Raw genomic sequence first — 21901 nt, 5'->3', positions numbered from 1 at the left:
AACTATTGCCAGGTAATGTTGGCGATGTCACCATGCAGTGTATATTAAAATGGAATAAGTGGTCAAGGACGTAATGGTATTTCCCTCATGGTATGTTGGCTGTCTGCTGGAATATGACTTACTTTGTGTTAAGTGTGTCCGTTTCTGGTAATGAGACAGTTTGTGTTACCAGTTAAACGCACCTCTTGTGTTGCATTCAGGCCCCTTTTGACGCAGGGGAGTTTTTATCGTAGGAAACCCGCTAACTCGCCCGCTTCGCAATGCGTGTGCATCCTGTCAACTCCCAGGAATTATATGCAGCTTCAAAATGAGCAACGATGCGAATGATCTCAACTATTTCCCGAAGTGGTTGCCATCACCCGCTGCAGGGCGCAAACCTCCCCGATGGGGCTCTCGCGTTAGAATGGGCGCGTCTCGTGAGGCGCAAACACGCTTCATGTGTCTCTTGCAAAAGCAAAATTGCGAACGTTTTTTTTTTTTTTTTTCCGTGTGTGCGCGTTTATTAAATTAAACTTTCGGATAAATCGTGACAACTCGTGAAACCTTCAAATACAGCCAGGGGAGTGTCTATTCAAAGAACACTGAAGGCTTATTGAATCATTATGGATGCTTTCGGGCACCACTAAGTCGCTTTGTCGCACCACCTCCATCAGACGCTTTCCCTGCACTGCAGCAGCAGCTCCAGGTGCTCCTCGCCCCCTTTTTTTCCCTGCTCGGTCGTGGGCGAGTAGAAGCAGGAGGGGAGGTCGCCCCTTAAGAACAGCCTCGTATTTTGCAACGCACCCCCAAAAAAACCCCGCGTTACGTTTCCATAGTCACGTCACATCGGCTCCACCATGTTGTAGGAAGTCCGCCGCTCCTCCTCGCTCCCTGTCAGATTACCGTTTAATCTGAGGGGGAGGACACGCCGCCAAGACGCAGTCTGCATCTTGGAAGGACTCTCGGTGTTTATCCACAGCCAGCGGCGTTCACCGCGACTTGACGTGAGGCCATTGCTTTTTCTGCCATAAACGTCCTAGAAGATGAGACGCCAGTTTCCCATCCCGGTTTTTTCCCGTCTGCCGATTTGCCGACACGTTAAAATGTTAGCCGGCTAACTAGCTGAAAAAAAGAGTAACTAAATCGGATTAAGTTGGTTAACAACGGCCGCCTCCCGGGCAGGTATTACTTGACAAACTATTACGAGGCACGCGTTCGCCTTTTGTCTCTCCCGTGTGTCGCGTTACGTCGACATTACTACTTTGTACCGTTATTACTCGCTAGCGTCGATGTCGTCGCAAGTGTTAGCTTAGCGCGAGGTAATTAGCCCACCGACTCGCGAACGGAGAGCGCGAGCCCGCTTCGCCGCGAGCTAATCTTCCCCCGTTAGGTCGGAAACGACCGCGAGCCGAGTGACGCCGCCGCGGCAGCAGCAGCAGCGCGCGGCCGGCGCGGCCGACGTGCTACCCGGCGTGTGCGGCCGTCCAGCTGGCGAGAGAGACGCCCAACAAAAATCTCATCCCCGAGATTAGTCCTCCGACGAAGCGAAGATGTCCGGGAAGGATAAGGACAAAGACAAAGCGGAGAAACAGTCCACGACGGAGCGGCTGGTCAAAGGTAAGCGCGTCTTCTTTCTAACAGTCGGACACGTTAAAACGTTACTTGCCTATAAAAAAAAACAGGCTAACGCGTCATTTTGGGGAAGAACCACCTGTGGCTGGTGGTAGAACTTTATCCCGTAAAAAAGGGCGTGTGGCCAAGTGTTATTTCAGAATATAGTGCTGCGACACAAACAACTGTAACGTCGTGTTAAGTCATCATCCGATCGCTGTCATGATCTCCGGTGGAGCTTCTAAACCAGCGGCTTTTCCCGGGAGGTGCTCGGGAATAGTGGGTGGGAGGAGGGTTCAGGGCGTCGCTTGCTGAGGATAGAACTCGTATACAATGATAACAACTTTGTTCTAATGGATCCTTTTTTAAACACAGACCGTAGAAAGCGCTTCGACAGAAGCAGCGAAATCAGGGCAACAGTAACGACAGAAAGCTCACCATTGACGCCATAACTAAGGGAAGAGTTAAACTGTGATGACACATCACAACAGTTGCACGTTAGACGATCTCCATAGCTGTCCACTGATATTTGTGACACACCATCACATGGTAGGAGTCAAGGGCGAGGAGCGCCCGATCTCCTTGACATTTAGGACGGGATGAGATCTTAATTCACAAGAACGTGGAACTCCCCAACGCCCGCTCGGGTTACCGGCAGGGCTTTTTTTGGGACAAGATGGAGTCCTCCATCGCTGAGGTTGCCTGGGCTCACGGGACATGCGGGACGCCGTTTGTTGTGCCTGCGCCGAGCCCGGACGGGGCAGGCTGACACAAGTCTGAGGTAGTTCCCAGGAGAGGGAACCCAACCCTTCCACCAGCACCTCTCGCTTAATGCCAAAGCAGCCTACTGTACATCCCGTCCACCCGCAAGGGCACCGGGAGAGTGTCCTTCCAGGCCACTGTGGAATGCTCAAGTGTGAGCCAGTGGGGGAGAGGGTGAGTTAATTGTGGAAAGAATCTCCCCCAGCGATGTTCCCAACATGGGAGAGAAAGAAAGAAAGAGAGAGAGAGAGAGACTCTGCTTTTAGGGTGCAACCCGAAACCAGTATGGATGTTGTTGACATCCACGTCATGCATGTTTTTTTGTTTTTAAGCGAGGGTTGTGAAAATAATGCAAGCTCGGAGGGAGAAATATCCCCATACACGTTTGGAAATTGCGGGTTCTTGAAAGTCTATTCTAGCCGTGGCTCCTTTTGGTATTTCCAGTCTGAGGTGGTGTGAGTCAACAGTTAAGCTCATCGCTGCCGACCCGGCGCCCCGACCGCTCGGCCGATCGTTTTCAACCCATTATTTTCTCTTTGAGCGGGCTCCAGTTTGATATCACTTTAGCCGGATGTGGCATAGGGTTGCCCGATCTACGTTTTTGAAATCAAATCCCAGAGTGGGCCAGAGGGAGAGCGAGCGCAACACGACGTGATCGGCTATGTAGCGTTGCCCGGGGTCATAATACATTAATACATTCACCGATAATTAGAGGCGTCTGAAGAGGACTTCATGATTCACGCAGCCGCTGTCCGCTCCATTCATCTCCAGCCGGCCCGCATCTTTGTAATTCAATCCGCCCTCCATTGTGTTGATTGTTTTTTTTTTAAACAATGGGCGAACATATCCCAGGGCCCAAGCCCCTATCAGCTGTCCCCAAACACCATCTCCTGGTTGGGCGGGGGGGCGGGGTCTTTTTGTTTTTCCTTTAGCCGTTTGTTGTCACGCCAGACGGAGCGGGCGTCGATGCGTGTCCGCCGCTTTTGAGGAGTTCATCAAACATTCATGCTAATTGGGCCGTGCAGTTTTTCTAATAAGAAGCTTGTGTCGAGACAAATGGCGGCGCATAATTTTTGGAACCCCCCACCTCCCTCTCTTTTTCTCTGTCTCTCTCTCTCTCTTCACTGGTTGTTTGGTGGAAAACATGCCTCCTGTCGTCGGCTCCGTCGGGCTCTGCAGCCTCACGGTGTTTGCACGGAGCAGCCAGGGGTCCATCTGTATCTGTGTTTGAACAGACCGGTCCAGCCTTGATTGTGCAGGCAAACCTATATAGAACGTGTTATCACTGCGGTGATAGCGGGAGGGTCTCATTGCTGCCGAGTTAGAAGGAGTGCTCCGCTCTGCCATCGCCGCCTCTTCTTCTTTCTCTTTCCAGAGTCTGCTTTGTTGGTACTGGAGCCCCGCTGGAGTGTGACCAGGCCTTTAAAGTAAACAGCACCTGAATCTGGAAGCCATGGCTAATAGAGGCTTTACCTAATCTGTTCTTAAGGCTCGTACCTCAGCTTACAGCGCCGGTCGCGGCCGAAGCCTCGTAGAGGCCCGGGGAACACTTACCTGTTTATTTATACCACACCGGTCAACAAGGCATGATCAACTTTTCCTCAGCGCAGACTCACCGAGGTGGAACTGTGCTCCAGCTTCTCCGCTGAGTGGAGCGGGAATGACGACCCAGAATCCCCAGGAAATGAGTCAGCGTTTAGCTTTTCCTTTTCATGAATGGCATTTGGGTTTGATGCTTAAAAATAAATTCTGTGTTGAACACACTCTGGGAGAGATTTAAGTTTAGATTTTTTTCCCATTATACCGGGAACATTTGAAGCTTTTACCTGTCTTCTGAAATGTCTAAGTGAGACTACAAAAGGTTGTCACGGCAACACTATTCCACCTTTTCAATGTGGAGGTGAAGTCACGTGACTGCGGTGTAGTTTAAGGGAAAACATGGAAAAAGTGGTTTGATGTAGGGTTGCAAAATTCCAGGAATATTCAAAGTTAGAAACATTTCATGAGAATTTTTGGGAATATACAGGAATTAATGGGACTGAAATGTTGGGGTTATTTAACTGTATTCACCTTGTCATCAGCAGACATGCATTCTAACATTTCAAATACAAATTTTCAAAATTACATTTTTGACCTAATCCATTTGTGTTGAACTTAATTCTTTCTTAATTGAACAATAAAACATGAACGTTGAATAAAATAATCAAGCTTCTCAAGCCTCCGGTTTTTCCCTGAATCATTTCAGCTCTACGTCTGGTTGAGGGAAATAAAAATCTGGTCTACAATAGTTTGATACATCCTTTGCAAAGAACCTGAGCTGCTTTCCATACATCTTTATAACAATGTTTCGAATAATGTTTTTATTGCTCACCCTTTCATTTGCAGTAATTACTTTTTTTTTAATGATAAGTCGCCCAACTGACGCTTTTCGATGGACCCCAACAGCTGTGAATGATGGAGGTGATGCTGTACTGTTGTGTGGACATTCACGCATCCCTTTTCACTGCTGTAAAAAGTTTGCTTACTCTATTCAAATAAACTTGGTATTAAAATGAACAATAAAAAGATTTCCGGAAATTTACCAGGACTTTTCCGCCTCTTTACAACTTTAATTTGAAGGTTGTCCTGCTGACGTGCGTATGCTAAAACGTCTGTTTGTCACACAGCTCCTAACCCTAACCCTAACCCTCCTCTGCAGCAATCCAACATCTTATCAAATGGATCTCATCAGCTTTTTTTTGTCGATGCACATTCGGATGGATTAGCATTAGGATGCTAACTTCTGGGGTGCGCCTACAAACGTACGCCATCCCAGCAGCCCTCCCACTGCAGGCCAGGCTGTAGTCCGTGGCCTCACTAACGGCAGTGACCAGCTTCACGTGCTGCAGATTCAAACGTCACATTCACATAAATGTCCGCGTGTCAAACGTTTTCTTTAAAAAACGTCTCTAAACCTTCAGCGTAGTCTCTGCATGTTCCTCTAGTCCAGACTGATACTGAGTGAGAAATGCACAAGGCTACATCTGCTGCATCACTGATTAGCAAACACGCACCCACACATCTTTTTCTTTATCTTCCTTCCTTCACATTGCACTTTGATTTGCTCTGCGTGGGTGTGACAACATTCTCACAACGCCTCCCTCCTCCTCATCCTCCTCCACTGCTTATCGCACAATGAGTGCCGAGCCTACACAAGTGTCTCTCTCGCATCCGAGGGCGTGCACCGGCCCCTGGATGCATTCCAGGATATCAGGAATGAGGAGCGTGCACGGTGGTTTCAACGTGCATTTTTTTTCTTCCTTTTTTCCCCCAAAACCGTTCAGGCAGTCGCTTTTGACAGCGCCGTTGTCGTATCTGCAATATTCCATGTTGACTGTGCAGACACTAATCAAGCCCCCGCCCCACTAGCTTTACGCCATGCTTAGTGCTGTAATGTAAAGAAAGGAAATGCAAGGAAGCAAAGCACCATTTCCAGAAGTGCCCAGTCACGTGTCAGTGGGCTGCCGATGCGGATGGAAGCCACACCGGCAGATACAGAGCCGTGCTTTCCTTTATAGCAGCTGTTAAGAAGGCCACCGCCTCAAATCATTGTAAACTGACAAGAATTCAAAATTGTATCCATCATCATCATGATGATTTCCTTGATTTTTGTTTTAAATAAACACACACAACTGAAACAGGAATAAGCTGCTTAGAGTGTGCGTTTGTTGTTGTAGATTTCTTGTATCAAGTAACAAATTTGAAATACGCGTTTTAATGTACACATTTTTGATGAGCAGACCGTAAAAAGCATAATATGTTGATGGCGTTAAATTCCCACCTCTGTGACGGGAAAACCCTCACAAGTGACTTAAACGGCGTAGCTCTCGGTCATGGTGGAGAAGCGGAGCTTCTAAAGATGTTTTATCTCGACAGAAAAGAGGACAAGGGATCCTATTTTTCTTTATTTGATCCTTTGTTTATGCACAGCGAGTTCGGATTAATGATGACTTCATTTAAGGTGATGTGTGCTATAGAAGAGGTTCTTTGACGATCTTGCCTAGTCACACCATCCTTTTCCTACAGTAACACGTCGATACTTTACTGCTTAATGCTCAATTTGGGAGAATGGGAGTGAATGATGGGATCACATTAACGAAAAATCGAACACTGGCGAGTGTGTATAACAAATAATGTCCCCTGTCCTCACTGTTATCTGAGTAATAGATCGCCCGTTAGACAGTAATTACATTGAGAAGCCGTCATGTCTCCGCCTGGAGAGCAGTGACTTTCAGCGCTGGCGGTAAAAGGATTGTGTAGGCGGTACGGAGCAGATTAACGAGAGAGGGGGCGGATCAAGTGAGGTGCGGGGCTTCTTACCGTCTCCTGCACGGCGTTCTCGCGTAGGTGTACACCGCCCCGTGCCAGCGGCGTCATCTGGGCTCAGTCGAAGCAAATGTCACCTCGTGATTACGTTACGAGGTGCAGTCTGAGACGCAGGAGCTTCTCTATCAGGGGTCACGCGTCAACAATCGCTGTAGTCGTGTAATTCGCATCTTCTCTCGCATAAATGCTAATTGTCTTTTTTTTTTTTTTTTTACACATTTTCTATTCCCCAAAAAGTTCCGATGCCGTGTCACCCTTTCTAAATGTCGTGTTTTGCTCCTGACAGCTGTGCCGTACCCTCCGCAACACAAGCTGACGGTGAAGGAGCTGTTTGAGAGTGGCAAGCCCAACGCCGAGCTGCTCCGCAACCACCTCGTCAAAGAGGGCCGGGTGGAGGAGGACGTGGCTCTCAAGATCATCAACGACGGGGCCAACATCCTCCGCCAGGAGAAGTGCATGCTGGAAGTGGATGCGCCGATAACAGGTAGGCACACAGAGGTGTTCGCCGAGAGCCCGGTGGGGGAGGGAGAGGCGGGTGAAGGTGCGTGACGGGTACTTGCATTTCTCTTTTTTTAGTCTTCCGATCACTCAAAAGCGCTTAAACACTACTTGTCACCATCCACCCGTTGACACCCATTCACACTCTGATGACAGGAGCTGCCATACACAGTGCCACCTGTCCGTCAGTAACTTTCACACCTTTCACACGCCGCAGTCACCGCTACGCCAGCGATAAGGGTTTTTTGACTGGAGGGAGACCTCTCCAAGCAAATCATTGCTCTTTGTTCGATGAAGGAATGCTCTCCGGTACTGGAGGACCCGGCGCTCCTCTGACCTATGCGTAACAAACCGTCTCGTGTCCTCCCACACGCACACCAAAGCCACGCCTGGAACCGTGATTAGTTTCTCCCCACAGTAGATCGTCCAGACAGAAACACATTACTCTGACCACCGACCAGATGGATTTAGCTTGTGATATTTGACCTTGCGAGAATTCATCTGCCGTGCAAGATGACACACACACACGCACACAATGACGTAGTTGTGTCCCCCCGGAGTGCGAGAGTAGGGGGGTCATTTGTGCGCTGTAAAGCGAGGGGAAACACTGTTAGTTTATATTTTAACGAGCGGCTTGCGAACAAACTGTACCCAGCATGCAGTGTAACAGCAGCAGCTTCTACCCAGCATGCCGTTTGGCAGCATCCCCTCTTAATACATCACTCAGTGTGTCAACTACACTCCACAAGGACATATGTCCTGTAGATCGCAATAGCTCACATTTGATACAGTGCACTTCCCTGGGTCCCCCGCGCTCATTGGTTGGACCATGGCAGAGGACCTGGAAAGACAAGGGGACAGACATTACTTCAATTCTATTTAGATTTCTGGACAGCATAGATGGCACAGTGGAGCAGAGCGTAAACACAGCACCAAACCAGCCATTATTCCCCTATGCCAGCAGATGGTATAGACATCAGCACTTGAATGGGTGTGAATGGGTGAATGATGACGTTTTGAAGCGCTTTGAGTGGTTGGATGAGAAGAAAAGCACCAAATGGGTCCAGTCCAGTGTAGACCCTCCTCTGTGTCGGACCCAAAACGGCCTCGCAGCCTGTCGACTCTGTCACCAGTCCCAAAAAGAATGTGCTGCTCCCTGTGAGGTGACTGCTGCGTGGCCTCGGCCCCTCCACGCCGCCTCCAGCCCCTCCACGTCCAAGCGGCTCTCCAGAAAGTACAATAATTCATTCCTGACCTTTTCGAGTTAAATCTGGCGCTCTAATGGCAAATCAGACCGTAAGCTGAGCGCCGTCGCGGGGACGGAAGACGAGACGCCTCCGTGGTCTGTCAGAGGTCGTGGTCACGCTAATCGTTTTCAATGAATGTTGGTATCACTGAAAAGCACTCAGTTCAGTTTAATAAAAAAACAAACCATAAAGCCTTCACTCAGATCTGCACAGAGCGACCACCAAACGCAGCTTCCAGACTATTGGCGTCGCTCTGTGGGGTCTTTTTTTATGTTGTGTGTTTCTCTCTCTTTGTAAACTCGATTCTAACAGGTCAATGCAAAAACTGAATGTCATTAATACAATTTAAAGTTAAAAAAAGCTAATAAGCTAAAGATAATACGACATTTACTGTCAATATTCTCATTAGTGTGTTAAATACCGCTGCTGTTATTGCATCAACGTTAAAAATTGGGAGGGGAAAAATAATGAATGGCCTTGAACATTATAGAATCTAATTTGGATTTGCCCTTTAAAATAAATTCAGTTTCTTTCCTAAGAAGTATGGCTGATTTTTGAATCCATACAGCGACGTATAGCAAGGGACTCCGGACAAGCAGCTGTTTTATCAGCATGTCTCCCTGTTGTTGTGGAACGAGCCGTTAACAGCGGCGTGTTTTTCTCTTCTTACAGTATGTGGCGATGTCCATGGACAATTCTTCGACCTTATGAAGTTGTTTGAAGTGGGGGGATCCCCCAGTAACACGCGGTACCTCTTCCTCGGTGACTACGTGGACCGAGGATACTTCAGCATTGAGGTAATGTGTTGCGTCTTCCAGCTTTATGGTTTGATTTGATTTATTTTACAGTTTAAATAAGAAAAACCTTTGGGTTGTTTTGTCATCGTTTGAATTGACCTTTTGGATTCTAGTCAGCGTAGTTCATCTACTTCTTTTCAAGCAATAGATCCTTTCCCTTTTGTAAGCGTAAACTATTCACGTGTAACAAACCATTTGATTTGGCTGCAAAGATCATAACATCCTGTTTCCCAAAACCAATGGTTTGTTTGTTAGTATAAACCCTCGACATGTAAGCAGTGCTTTGCTCTGTCTGCTGCACGGCCCCTCCACCGCGGCGAATATAAACCTTTATTGTTAGTAGCCCGACGTGAGTCACAGGCAGATCGGATTGGATCACTATCCAAAATCCCAGATGTAATTTATAATTAAGTATCTAAAACAAAAAAGCTAGCTAAGTTAGCCAAGGCTGCTCACTGGTATTCGCTTGGGAGAGTTGTAGTGACATCACAGATCAAAGTCGGATCGGGTTACTAATGGCCGATTATTGATAATCCACAGTGCTGTTTGATTAGAGCAGCTGGTCAACTCGAGTCCCGACTGTTTTTATTTATTTTTTACATTACCGGTCATTTAGCTGACGCTTTTATCCAAAGCAACCTACGTTGCATTTTTAACCCATGGCTTTTTACATATTTGCGCGGGGAGCAGTTAGGGGTTAGATGTCTTGCTCAGGGCCGGGGCTCGATCTGCCAACCTTGCGGTTCACGAAAGCCTGCCAGAATTGTTCTCCTGATACTTTGTTACTATGATTCATATAAACTCAATTCAATTGATAAGGAAATGAGATGTATTTTTAAAACCAATCATGTCATTAGTAGTTTTACTGATAATTTAAGATGTGGAGTAAGAGCAGCTCCATAAATCTTGGGGGCTTACAGCGGCGTTGCCCCGAGCATCTCACTTTACTGCCAACCGACCAACTGGGTCTATTTTGATGATGACTTCAAAGGGCACGGCTCGTGCTCGGCCAGTAGCTGCTTAAAAATGGAATGGGGGTGTGTGTATGGGGGAGGAGGGGGGGTATTAAAATGACCACAGAAAACCCCACTGGCTGTGTCACCCTCCCCTCAGCGGTCAGCCTGTATCATATGCATATAACACAACAATCCTACTGTCACAATGTGTGTGTGTTTGCAAGATCGATAACAGAGTGATCATTTAAGTTTTAGAATCCGGAGAACCATATCGGAATCTACGCGTGGGTCCTTTAACACATCGATCTAGAAAAGGTCCTGAGAATACTTGAGAGCATTTCAGCGCTCAAGGTGGATCATGAAGGCCTTCAGTCTGCACTGCAGTTCACCACAAATATGTATTCAATGAAGAGGATTTCCACTGATGGTTCCCAACTTTACAGGTCCTACTAAAGTGGTAAAAGGTTTGAATAAATCCCGTTGTTGCTGCGCCGTGTGATGAAATGACTCTGTCATTGTTGGTGAGGGTCTGCAGACGTTAACAGGTTGGATGGTGAAATGTGAAGTCGCTGCCACGTTGCGGAGCACGAAGTGCTTCATGCTGGTAGCTGGACACACTTAACGCGACGATCAAACTGTTGGTGGTCGAGGTGCATTGTGGGAATGCCCGCGTCAGGTGTTTTTGCCAAGGAACAAGATTGTTCATTATAAAAAAAGACAACCTCTTTTTCTGACAAAATTGATTGAGCCATTTTATTTTGATTGCAATGCCACATCAGTGGAGAAGAAGAAAGAACAGACGTGTTCACTGTTTTTTTGTGTGACCGCTGCAGAGAGTTACAAGCGACAGGTCGACCGACAGGATTTTTAAAGGCCGTGCAGGACAGAGGTGGGTGAAATGTCACGGATGAAAAGGAGCGGACTGAAAGAGAATCGGGAATGATGGGCCGCTGATTTTCCCCCCATGTATTTGTTTAGAAAAGTGACACGTCCTGCTCCTACCTCCTAAAACTTTAAATTCTGAGCCATTGGGGTCTGTGGGTCACTGCTTAATGATGCCTGGATTAATCCAGGAAACTATTTTCAATTAGTCAGTGGTAAAAGTAACCCATGCTCTAAGGCTCAGAGTATATCGTTCAAATAACTGTATGAAATATACACGGGAAGCAGCTCTGCCTGGTTTAAGGCGGCTCCACAAACACTAAAGAGCCTAAAAGCACCACAGTCTAGTTGTTGTTGTTGTTTTTTCTTCCCCTGGCAGGGCTGAAATTCTCTGCATTTTAAAGCAAGGCCACCGAGCTCACTGCGGAGACAGGACAGGAAAATAGATATAAGGATGTGGTTGCCCTGGCAACACAAAGAGTCGCCGCAGCCTTGGTAGCTTTTCCGCAGGCCACTATTTTGCCAGAGCGATCACTTTCACTCTCAACTGCCCTCATTGTGCTCAGTCAGCACTCACACAAAGTATAGATCATTTGACTTCAATCTCCGCGTCGGCCGCCGCCTCCGCACATGAAACGTCGAGTCACGTTCATCCACCCGAAAAAAGACATTAGCCGTGGCTCCCTCATTCCGTTTCTTCATTTCTCTGATCACACACCTGACTTTCTCACCGCGGCACCTCGTTCCAGCGCCTTAATAGCAGGCTGGCACTCGTTTGGAGAGTGGGCTGAGAGTGGCCAAGTGGCTGCTATTAGAGCGGCTTGACCGCGCACGGAAGAGACGGCAGCTTCCCCTGGATTGCTGCAAGGAACACTTAGCTGGCTTGAACAGCATCACGATATAAGTTGAATTGTTTTATATGTATTAAATGAGTCTGTTCTCTCTCAGACAGACAGACGTTTCTAAGGTGGTGCAACGCCAGTTATGCAGGCTGTGTCTAAGCGTATAGGTTCCTGAGCTGTGGCGTCCTAATGATGCTTTTATAGGGGTGGAGGTATAAAATGCACGGGCCGCCCCCCACACTGTAAATTATTAATGTGTGATTTACAACAACACATCACTGATGGCTGTGGCGGTAAAAAGCTTAGGAAGAAAGTTCCAGTGTGCGCCTTGATCACAGTAGGACAGGACAACTTTATATAAGAAATGTATTCCAGTAAACTGCATGCCGTACCAAACAAAGGCCTTTTCCATTAACTTATTGCCCCCTCACCTCTCTCTCTCTGTCCTTCCTTCCTCGCAGTGTGTTCTCTACCTCTGGTCGCTCAAGATCAACCATCCCAGCACGCTCTTCCTCCTGCGCGGGAACCATGAGTGCCGACACCTCACGGAGTACTTCACCTTCAAACAGGAATGTAAGTGTGTGTGTATCTCAGAGTGCGGAGGCATTAGTGTGCACACTCGGGTCTTTTGGCAGACAGCAAAGACGAGCCTGCCATCTGCAAATGGATGCAGCTCACAGCACCTCATCTGGCCACCGGCGTGCCGCCAGTCACCGGTTAGCCGCTGCTCGTTTGATGCCACTCAAAGAATTACAGTACTTTTCGTTTCATAGCAGTCAAGCGTATGTGAGTTTGGCCCTTCTTTCCTTTGTTTTTGGCCTTTCCATCAGTGGCTGGCAGATAAATGGACTCTGGGGGGTGTTATGACCTGTAGTGGGACGAGACGGGCCGATTGAGTCGATGTGAGGAACGATCTGTGCCATCATTGCCAAGATGACTAGAGGCTGATCGTCTCTCTCTCTCAAGAAGATTCAGTGCACGTTCCAACATCGCGGCCTGCGATACAAGTGGAAAATAGTTCCCGGTGGGACAATGACATCCAGCTAGGATTCAATCTTAATTCATCGTATCATATCATTTATTTCCGATTCCAATTGTGTTCAGTGCTGCTCACTGGTTACGGTGGAAATCTTATCCAACAGATTTATTTTTCAATTGGGAGATATTGTTATGAAGCGCTTTGCATCGTGTGTTGCATTAAAAACATCTTAAGTAAAAACCCAATTAAAAGTTATTTGAGATTTGTTTCTAAAAACGGACAAATAAATGTCATGTAGAAGTGTAACTTCCGCGGTGCGGAGAAAAGGGTCCCGAGACAGAGGATGTCACGTGTGTACAGACTGTAAAGCCCTCTGAGATTTCTTTTGATTTGAGGCTATGGAAATAATTTTTTTTGAATTACATAGAAAAATAATTAGAACCGATCCCACCTACCGACACATTTTAAAGGGGAAAAACCAAAATTATTTGATAAATCCATCCAAGAGCAATCAAGTTAAACAAATGCAATTACATTTTTTTTTTTACAGTTGTAATGCATGTATATTTCAACAACATCAGTTGTCATCACGACTGGTGAATAACAAACCTTCGCGTGTAGGTGTCTCTTCACACACAAATTTGAGTCTTAAATTCCAAATTCCCGCGGCCGATTCAGCTAAAAGGTTTCAATTTCAAATACAACGCCTTAATCTCTCTACAACTTCAACGCAACAGTCACTCGGTGCTCACGTCTTCCCTTCAGTCTCCTGATGGACCTCGATAGCGCCCAGAACTCTCTGGTTACTCTGCCTTCGGTTGAGCTGCAGATAAACGAGGGCCGATGCTTTTGTGTTTTCTGCAGGTAAAATCAAATACTCTGAGCGGGTGTACGACGCCTGCATGGAGGCCTTCGACTGTCTGCCCCTCGCCGCTTTGCTCAACCAACAGTTCCTGTGTGTGCACGGCGGACTCTCACCAGAAATCAACTGCCTAGACGACATAAGGAAAGTAAGTGATCACTAAGTCTGGGTGAAATCCAAAAGATATTTAATCATTTAAATTGCCTGCTTTAATGAAAAAACTGTCTTTGAAATGTGCGTTTGTTTTGCTCAACAGTTAGACAGGTTTAAAGAGCCTCCGGCGTTCGGGCCCATGTGTGACCTGATCTGGGCGGATCCCGGCGAGGACTACGGCAGCGAAAAGACCACCGAACATTTCAACCATAACTCCGTCAGAGGCTGCTCTTACTTTTTCAGGTAGCAGACGGCGTCGCTGCCGTTCTCCCTCAGCAGCAAACCTTCAGAGCAGATATACATATATATATACAAATAAACTATATATATATATATATATATATATATATACAAATAAACTATATATATATATATATATATACATACAAATAAACTATTGGTTTCTCTATGTAGACCACAAGGACAAAAAAATGACAAGTGATGATAAAATAGAAAATAGGCCGCTTCACACAGGTCAGATGTGGCTTCACTTTGTTTTTTTAGGTCAAACTACTTATTGAGGCGCTCAAAACAAGTTTGATGAAACAGACTTTTTCAAAATAGGGTAACAGATGCAGGCATGTCATCACGTATTCCTCTTGTAATATTAAAAGCTATGTTCAAACAACGTCAACTCAGTTTTTAGTTTGCATTTTACAAAATGTCACTTTATTTAGATGTTTTGCGTCTAAGTCAAACCTACCCGGATAAAAGATAGAAAACAGAGTTTATGGTCTCAATCTCAAGTTTTGAGTCTTTTTTTTTAATACAACATGATGCCCATTTATTAAATAGTGGTCCATTCATGGTCAATAGACCACGCTAGCCGGATGTATGAACTATGGAACGCCTCCACGTTTGTCTTGCTCACTCCATGGACCTCCTTTCGGGCCTTTCTTCTAACAGTCTTTGCCTTTTCTTTCTTGTGCAGTTACTCCGCCGTCTGTGACTTTTTGGTAAATAATAACTTACTGTCGGTAATAAGAGCGCACGAAGCTCAGGATGCCGGGTAAGTAGACTTCTATCTTTCTTCTTGCGTGCTGTGATTAACATGAATATGTTAATGAGTCTTTTGGGTCGGCGGCGCCACAGGTATCGGATGTACAGGAAAAGCCAGACCACCGGCTTCCCTTCACTAATCACCATCTTCTCAGCTCCTAATTACCTGGACGTCTACAACAACAAAGGTGTCGCTCGCTCTCTTTTGCTGCTAGTTGTTGTTTTTCTCTCGTGTTTACCGGCTTCCAGTCGTTGACTCTGCTCCTCTTTCCATCACAGCCGCCGTACTTAAGTACGAGAACAACGTGATGAACATCCGGCAGTTCAACTGCTCCCCGCACCCTTACTGGCTGCCCAACTTCATGGACGTCTTCACGTGGTCTTTGCCTTTTGTTGGAGAGAAAGGTGCGTCTGTTGTTTCCATTGAAAGGAAACGTGAGGAAACCAGTGTGGACGCTGACAAACGTCCTCTCGGGCTCGAGGGGGGACGTAAAAGTGTCCCGGGACCTCAGGAAACGTTGTGGTTAGCTGGCTGGCGTTAGCTCAGGAATGCATTTGCTAAATATGACAATAATAAGAATAAACTTACTGGTGACTCACTGGGTGTCAGAGGAATACAAAGGTGAGGCGCTAATTTCAGTTTAGTATTGAAGTTGATGTTGTGGCATTTTGCTAACGAGCTAACGGCTAACGGCTCACAGCTAGAGGCTCCTTGTTACATTTATATAATTGTTGTTCTATGACACTTTAAGAAATACAGTTTATATTTGGGGAGAAAGTGCAGATGTAACAGCATCCCTTTGGACTAATTACACTTGGTTTGTATCACATCCGAATGCATCAGTACACAGAAGCATTCTTTACCAAACCTCACACAAACCCAAACCAGTCTCATGTTTAACGCCCCCCCCCCCCCTCTCTCTAAATGCCCCCACAGTGACGGAGATGCTGGTGAATGTACTGAACATCTGCTCTGACGATGAGCTCATGTCTGAGGGAGATGACCTCTATGAAGGTAAGATTGAAAAACATCGATACGTTAAATGACAGTAGCAATATTATATCCCAGGTTGTATTCTATTCATATCAGTGTTTTACCATGTTAATACTTTGTCTCAGACATTACCAAGAAAACACCCCAAAATCTATATCTTTGAAGTTCAGACGGTCGGAATAGATTTTCCTCTTCAACCACATATAATAAACAATCCCTCAGGAAGGGGAGACAATGATGAAGATGTTCATCGGGCTTCAGGCTAAAAATAATACACACCTGTTTGGGTCACACGTTCTCTCCCTGCTTCTATTCGCTCACTCGACATTTCATTTGCAGTTTAGCTGTGGACGAATAGAGCGCTCCACGCGCGCCGTGCTGACGATGGAATGCCACTATTAAAAACATGATCAACCCTCACGTACGGTTTGGGTCCATTCTGACCCTTTGACAGCAGGAAATAAATCCCGTAACGTCATTTATTTAGCCTGACATTTTATAGGATTTTTCCTGAAATGAACCAAAATCCATAACACTTACAATGAGGAATTTCATATTATTCTTATATTGAATACATTAACTATGAACAGGATGTCAGGGTTAAACCCCTCGTTTAATCTGTGACGGGTTTGATTCTTTTTTTGCTTCTTCTTTTAAAGAAATATGTATGTAACACTCGTTTAACGCAGTTGAACTCCTTCAGGTGGAACCTCGGCGATGCGCAAGGAGGTGATCCGCAACAAGATCCGCGCCGTGGGGAAGATGGCCCGGGTCTTCGCCGTGCTCAGGTGGGCCCCCCCGCCCCCTCCTATTATGTAACTCCTCCTCGGCGGCGTGACGGCACTCAGCGGGGTCGGCGTAGTGCTCGACGAGGTGGCGTTGTGAAGGCTCAATGGTCGGGTTAATGAGCTGGCGCCAGATGAGTCACGGCGCAGGCTGACTGCATAATGACATTAGACATTATTCCAGATTAATGCAGAGCTCGTGTCCCCGGGAGCGTCGCATGTGGGTCAGCCAGAGCCGTCAACTAAAGGAACCATATGAAAACCCCAAGTGTGCCAACGCGAGGCTCGCCGCTTTCCTTTCGAAACCTTTTGCCTCGGCTGCTTAAAAGTGAGCCGGGTAATCAGTGACCCACTTTCAGAAGAGGGACTCGGGTCAGAGGTTTAAGCTTTGTGGCTCACGGCGGGGATTGAACCGGCAACCTTGCGGTTACTCGTAACGCGTGTGCGTATTATTGTATTGTTATGATTAATAGAACTACGCTCATTCTGTGGTTTGTTTATTGCGGCCCAGGGAGGAAAGTGAGAATGTGCTCACGCTCAAAGGCCTCACCCCAACTGGAACTCTCCCCGTGGGAGTGCTGTCGGGGGGGAAGCAGACCCTGCAGACGGGTGAGTGTTATACTCGCGTCTCCCTCTTGTCTGATCTCCTCGCCGGCTGCCTGCCTAACAGCTCCTGGTGGCGATGGGGGAGGCTCAATAAGCCATCGCAGGAAGTTATCGCATGAGCGGCCATCGCGGGAAATGGACACGGCTTCTCCTCCCTCACAAAGACACACACACGCCGCCAGCTTCAGTGGTTTGCGGGTCATTGCACTCATTCTGTCGAGAGCGTTTTCAATGAAAATGTACTTTATGTGAGTGTATATCCCAAAGATAAAGATCAGTGGACGCAGGGAAACTGCTGTTGTTCCTCGTCAGGAGACTGTAGAACTTAAACTGACAAAAGCAAGTTGTACTAACTGGAGGCGGGGGGGTTATCCTGTCACCTGGAAGGGGCCACTGGCCCTCTGATCTAAAGGTCAGTGCCGGCCTCAGGTCCTGCTGCGAGTCGCGCTTTGCTGCGGTTGGAGCTTTTGTTGTGGAGCGAGTGACGGAGAAAACCACACGTCGGCGACCTTTACGGGAAATGTCCCTGTCCCCCCCCCCCCTCCGTCCCCCACGGCTTTCATTGGTAGCGGTTTGAACAGGGGCAAAGGCAACCCCATCGTGTATCTACCCCCCCCCCCCGTTCCACTCTTGACTTTGATGCTGCAGCTACTACAAATGTCCTTTTTTCTTTTTTAGGGACAAATGTCCTCACATTAAATGTATCCACTAACTATCTCCACATAGTCCACATGTGTCCACACACGCAGCCCCCGCTCGCTGCGCCTACGTCCTCGTGACCCTTTAACACCAACACCTTGATTACCCAGCAGCCCCCCCACCGACTAAGACTCTCCTTTGCTCTCCAGGGTTTTACCGTTGGACATTACTGTTGTACTTTGCTGTTTTTCTTGCTGTCTCTGATGACTCCCCCCTTTCCCCTCTTCCACCCCCCTCCCCCCTCTCTCCGACCCCCCCATCCCCCATCCCCGCCCAATAAAATAGCTACGATTGAGGCAGCTAAAGCACAAGGTACGCATGGCTGTCGGGTTCAAATCTCCTTTACTTTGTTTTGTGTGATGTTCACCCCACCTGCTGACGTGTTCTGTCACTGGGTGTCACCGTACTTTACTCTCCTCTTGCATCGCCAGTGTCTGTTGCATCGATTTGCCGAATGTGGCTCCCCGCACACAGAGAGAAACGCTCGCTAAGACCCGGCTAAGATAAGACCAGGGACATCCCTGGCCCGGGGACATTTTCAGAAGCTTATCCCGTCACACCATTCGGCGGCGGCTCCGCCGCCTGGCAGAGAGCGACAGCTGTGTGCTTCAACATTTAGTCGCACTCGCTGGTGAGCAGAACATCTCAGCAGATCTGGAAGCAGAAGCCAACTACAGACGGAGCAAATGAACAGTGTGTTCCTGCAGAATAACTTAGATACCTTTTGAATATAAATGTCACTTCTTAATTATATTTTAGCCGTTCATTCATTAGCCTTAGCTTAGTTGTTTGTTCTTATATTTTTTGTTGGCAATACGTTCAAACCATCTACTTTAATCCTTTCATTGTATTATTTTTAGCGTTCCCGTCCAATTTCTGTGTTTGCTCGCTCACTCGATTGCCGTGCGCTGACTCTGAGGCGTGTGTGCTGTGCAGCCAGTGAAGCTAAGCTAGGTGGCTCTCTGGCTGTTATCACGTATTCTCCTAAAGGTAGATCTGCAATGCTATTTGCTTACTCCACAATCGTATGATGTTCCCATAGCAACTGCACAAGTACCCTCTGGGGAACAAGCTCTGCTGGTTGTGAATTACTGACTTAATGTTGATTGAAATGAGCACAGGTTTTTCACTGCCACAGATATCTGGTTGTGCAAGAGCGCCCTCAGTGACCTCGTCCGTCTGAATGTTCATCCACCCGTAGACGTGTTCATTTGAAGTTCAAACTGCTAATTGAAATGACTGAAGAGTTTATCTGAACAAGTCTCCCTCTCGTTTGCACACACTTTCTGGTTCCCTCGGCTGTTTCCGGACGTTACCGTAAGTCTGCAGCGTGTGAGGTGTTTTGCTGTTCTGGCCTACGAGCCGTTGTCTACCCGTGCATGCGCTGTATTCACTGATTTGATTTCAAGTAAAACTGACATTCAATTCCACAGTGAATCCCTTTTTGGATTTTCTGGAGGTTCCCATTCTCCGGTCTGATCATTTCCTCTCATCCTCTGCTGTCTCTCCAGCCATCCAAGGCTTCTCTCCCACGAGGAAGATTCGCAACTTCGAGGAGGCGCGCGGCCTGGACCGGATTAACGAGCGGATGCCGCCGCGCAAAGACGGCCAGCAGCCGGACGGCACCGCGATCGCCCCCACCGCGCCCAACAAGAACGGCACCGACGGATAGGCGGCCCCCTCCCCCGCGTCTTTAAGCGACTCCACGTCCACCCTGCCCCCGCCCGCCCCCCCACCCATTGCTCCCGCTCTTTCCTTGTCTCCGCCTCCCTCTGCGTCCTCCGCCGTCCGCCGCTAGAGAGGACGGAACGTCGTTCGATCACAAAAGGGAAAGGAGGCGATTGTGCTGGGAAACAACTTCCAGCTGCTGACAAAAAGAAATATATATATTGTGTTTTATCTGGTGAGGGGGGGGGGGGTCTTATTAAATATATTAGATATGTTGTTTAATAGCAACAAATCACTCACTGAAGACATTTTGTCCTAACTTATACAGTACGTGACCCCCCCTCTCCTCCGGCCCCCAAACAGATCATTTTATGAACTTGAGTTGATGCAGATAGATGCAGTTTTAGTCACTTAAATTATTATTATTTTTATTCTGTGTGTTGAGTGAGGGAGAGATTCCAAATACTGTCAATCCCCGTTTGGCTGTGGAGGCGTTTTCTGGCCGCACAGCGTTCGCTTCCAAGCGCGTCACTCAAAAGAGAAATGCCGCATGTGTTGACAGGTGAAGAGGGGAAGAAAATGATATCAGGACAATTATTACAAATCCAGATTTTATACTTGAAAAAAGGAATTTAATTAAGACTTGTCCTATTTATACATTTTCCACCAAACTTTGATGAATCCCCAAAGATGCTGAATGGACTTTTCTGGTTCAGTATTTTGTCCGCTTCCAGAGTATTTTCTTTCTCTACACTGACTTATGAGTGACAGAGACGAGTGAGGGCTTACTGCTTTGCGTGTGATGGTAGTTGCTGGTGGTTTGCGCGCTGGTTACGACTTCTATTCACTTTGATGCCAACTGTGATGTTCTCGCTCCGCTAAACCAAAAAACAAATAAAGGGGGACATACAGTCCAGCATCTCATATTCTATCAAAAGCGACAGAGACCTGCCAAACCGCCGTGTCCTGGTCGGAGGCGCCCAAGTGCAGCCCGACTCTGCGGGGTCGAGCACGGCACCACAAACCGAAACCAAAACCGTCAAAGTGTTTTGTCTTCGGTCGTCCTTTTTGGACTTAGGAGGACATGTTCTGTCCTCAGAGAGCAGAGGAGCCGCGCTGCCCTCAAAAAGACTTGATGCTTATTGTTGCTTAGCAGCCTCCAGTGTATTTAACAGAATTCTGTCGGTATGGTTTGTGTTTTACTGTCGGGGAGAGTAGAATGTGTTTTTTGGGGCTTTTTATTTCATTTGTTTCTAAGCTGTATCAGTATCTCCATCTGCTGTGGATTATACAGAACGCACATCGCAGAGGCAAAGGTTTGATATCCAGTGGAATGGCGGCTCTTCACTGCGCGCGAATAAAGCACCGAGTGTACCGCCTACAGAGTACTGTAATCATCTCCACCACGGCCGACTCGCGCGTGCACACACACATCATACTTTAGGCGCCATGTCGGGGGACCTGCTAACGCTGGTGTGCACAGGCTTTAGTGTTGGGCCTTCCACCTCCGCTCCCCTCCGGGGCCTTTAAGACACACGAGACCAACTCAACCGGTGCTTCGACACACCTGACTGTAATTCTCTTCTTTCTGTCAGTCCCAAAAAAAAAGAGGTGGGGAAATAACCGTTTTCATTCGCTTTCTCTTGTGAATTGACCCTCTTTTCTTTCTTTTTTTTGGTGGTATTTTTAAATGAGGCTTCTGCGCTCGTGTGCCATGCCACCTCGGCCACACATGTCAAGATCTGCGTGTGCGTGGATGGCCAGACTTTCAGGCACACATCAATTTTTAAAGATTCTATGTCCGTAATATTAATCTTGATATCCTAAAACTTTTGCAAAATATTGTTGTTTGCCGTTACGTTCAGTAGGCTTCTGGGAGAGCTCCCTAAAGAGGAAGTATTTGGGTTTTGTTTTAAAGTTGAGGCTTTATTGGGTGAGCCGTACAGTATGCTGACCTCCTGTTAGGTCCTAATACATATCTCGCAGAATGTAAAAGTAAATATTGTTCATTAAGAATCTTATAATAGCTGTAAAAAGGGGTGAAAAAAAACTGTACCGTTTTTGTCATGCAAGGCCATGAAATCTTTTATGTAGATGTATCACTTGAAAGAAAAGAATAAAATTCAAATACTGTTTTACTTGACTCGTCTTGGACGTTATTATTTTACCCTCAGGTTGATTTGCATTGTGTTACCGTAGCGGCAAACCTATTTGTAG

General features: G+C 47.1%; 1 protein-coding gene across 3 annotated transcripts; it reads left to right on the top strand.

Moving 5' to 3' along the window:
- The first annotated feature begins 359 nt into the window (after positions 1 to 359).
- Positions 360 to 21822, top strand: ppp3cca (protein phosphatase 3, catalytic subunit, gamma isozyme, a). 3 transcript variants are annotated; one of them, XM_078087067.1, is made up of 14 exons: positions 360 to 1596; positions 7004 to 7201; positions 9135 to 9259; positions 12401 to 12512; positions 13783 to 13928; positions 14037 to 14176; positions 14865 to 14942; positions 15026 to 15120; positions 15212 to 15337; positions 15870 to 15947; positions 16630 to 16714; positions 17223 to 17320; positions 18302 to 18328; positions 19537 to 21822. In XM_078087067.1, exons 1-14 carry the CDS (start codon positions 1530 to 1532, stop codon positions 19686 to 19688), a joined length of 1527 nt encoding a protein of 508 aa, XP_077943193.1. In that variant the 5' UTR covers positions 360 to 1529; the 3' UTR covers positions 19689 to 21822. The 3 variants fall into 3 exon arrangements, with proteins under 3 accessions (XP_077943193.1, XP_077943192.1, XP_040051983.1); XM_078087066.1 differs by having other exon boundaries at positions 19528 to 21822; XM_040196049.2 differs by lacking the exon at positions 18302 to 18328 and having other exon boundaries at positions 19528 to 21822.
- The last annotated feature ends 79 nt before the right edge of the window (positions 21823 to 21901 follow it).

The sequence above is a fragment of the Gasterosteus aculeatus genome, chromosome 13 (genome assembly GCF_964276395.1).
Source record: "Gasterosteus aculeatus chromosome 13, fGasAcu3.hap1.1, whole genome shotgun sequence".
Lineage (NCBI taxonomy): Eukaryota > Metazoa > Chordata > Actinopteri > Perciformes > Gasterosteidae > Gasterosteus > Gasterosteus aculeatus.
The sequence above is the reverse complement of the archived record's forward strand: the minus strand, read 5'-3'. Positions and strand labels throughout refer to the sequence as shown.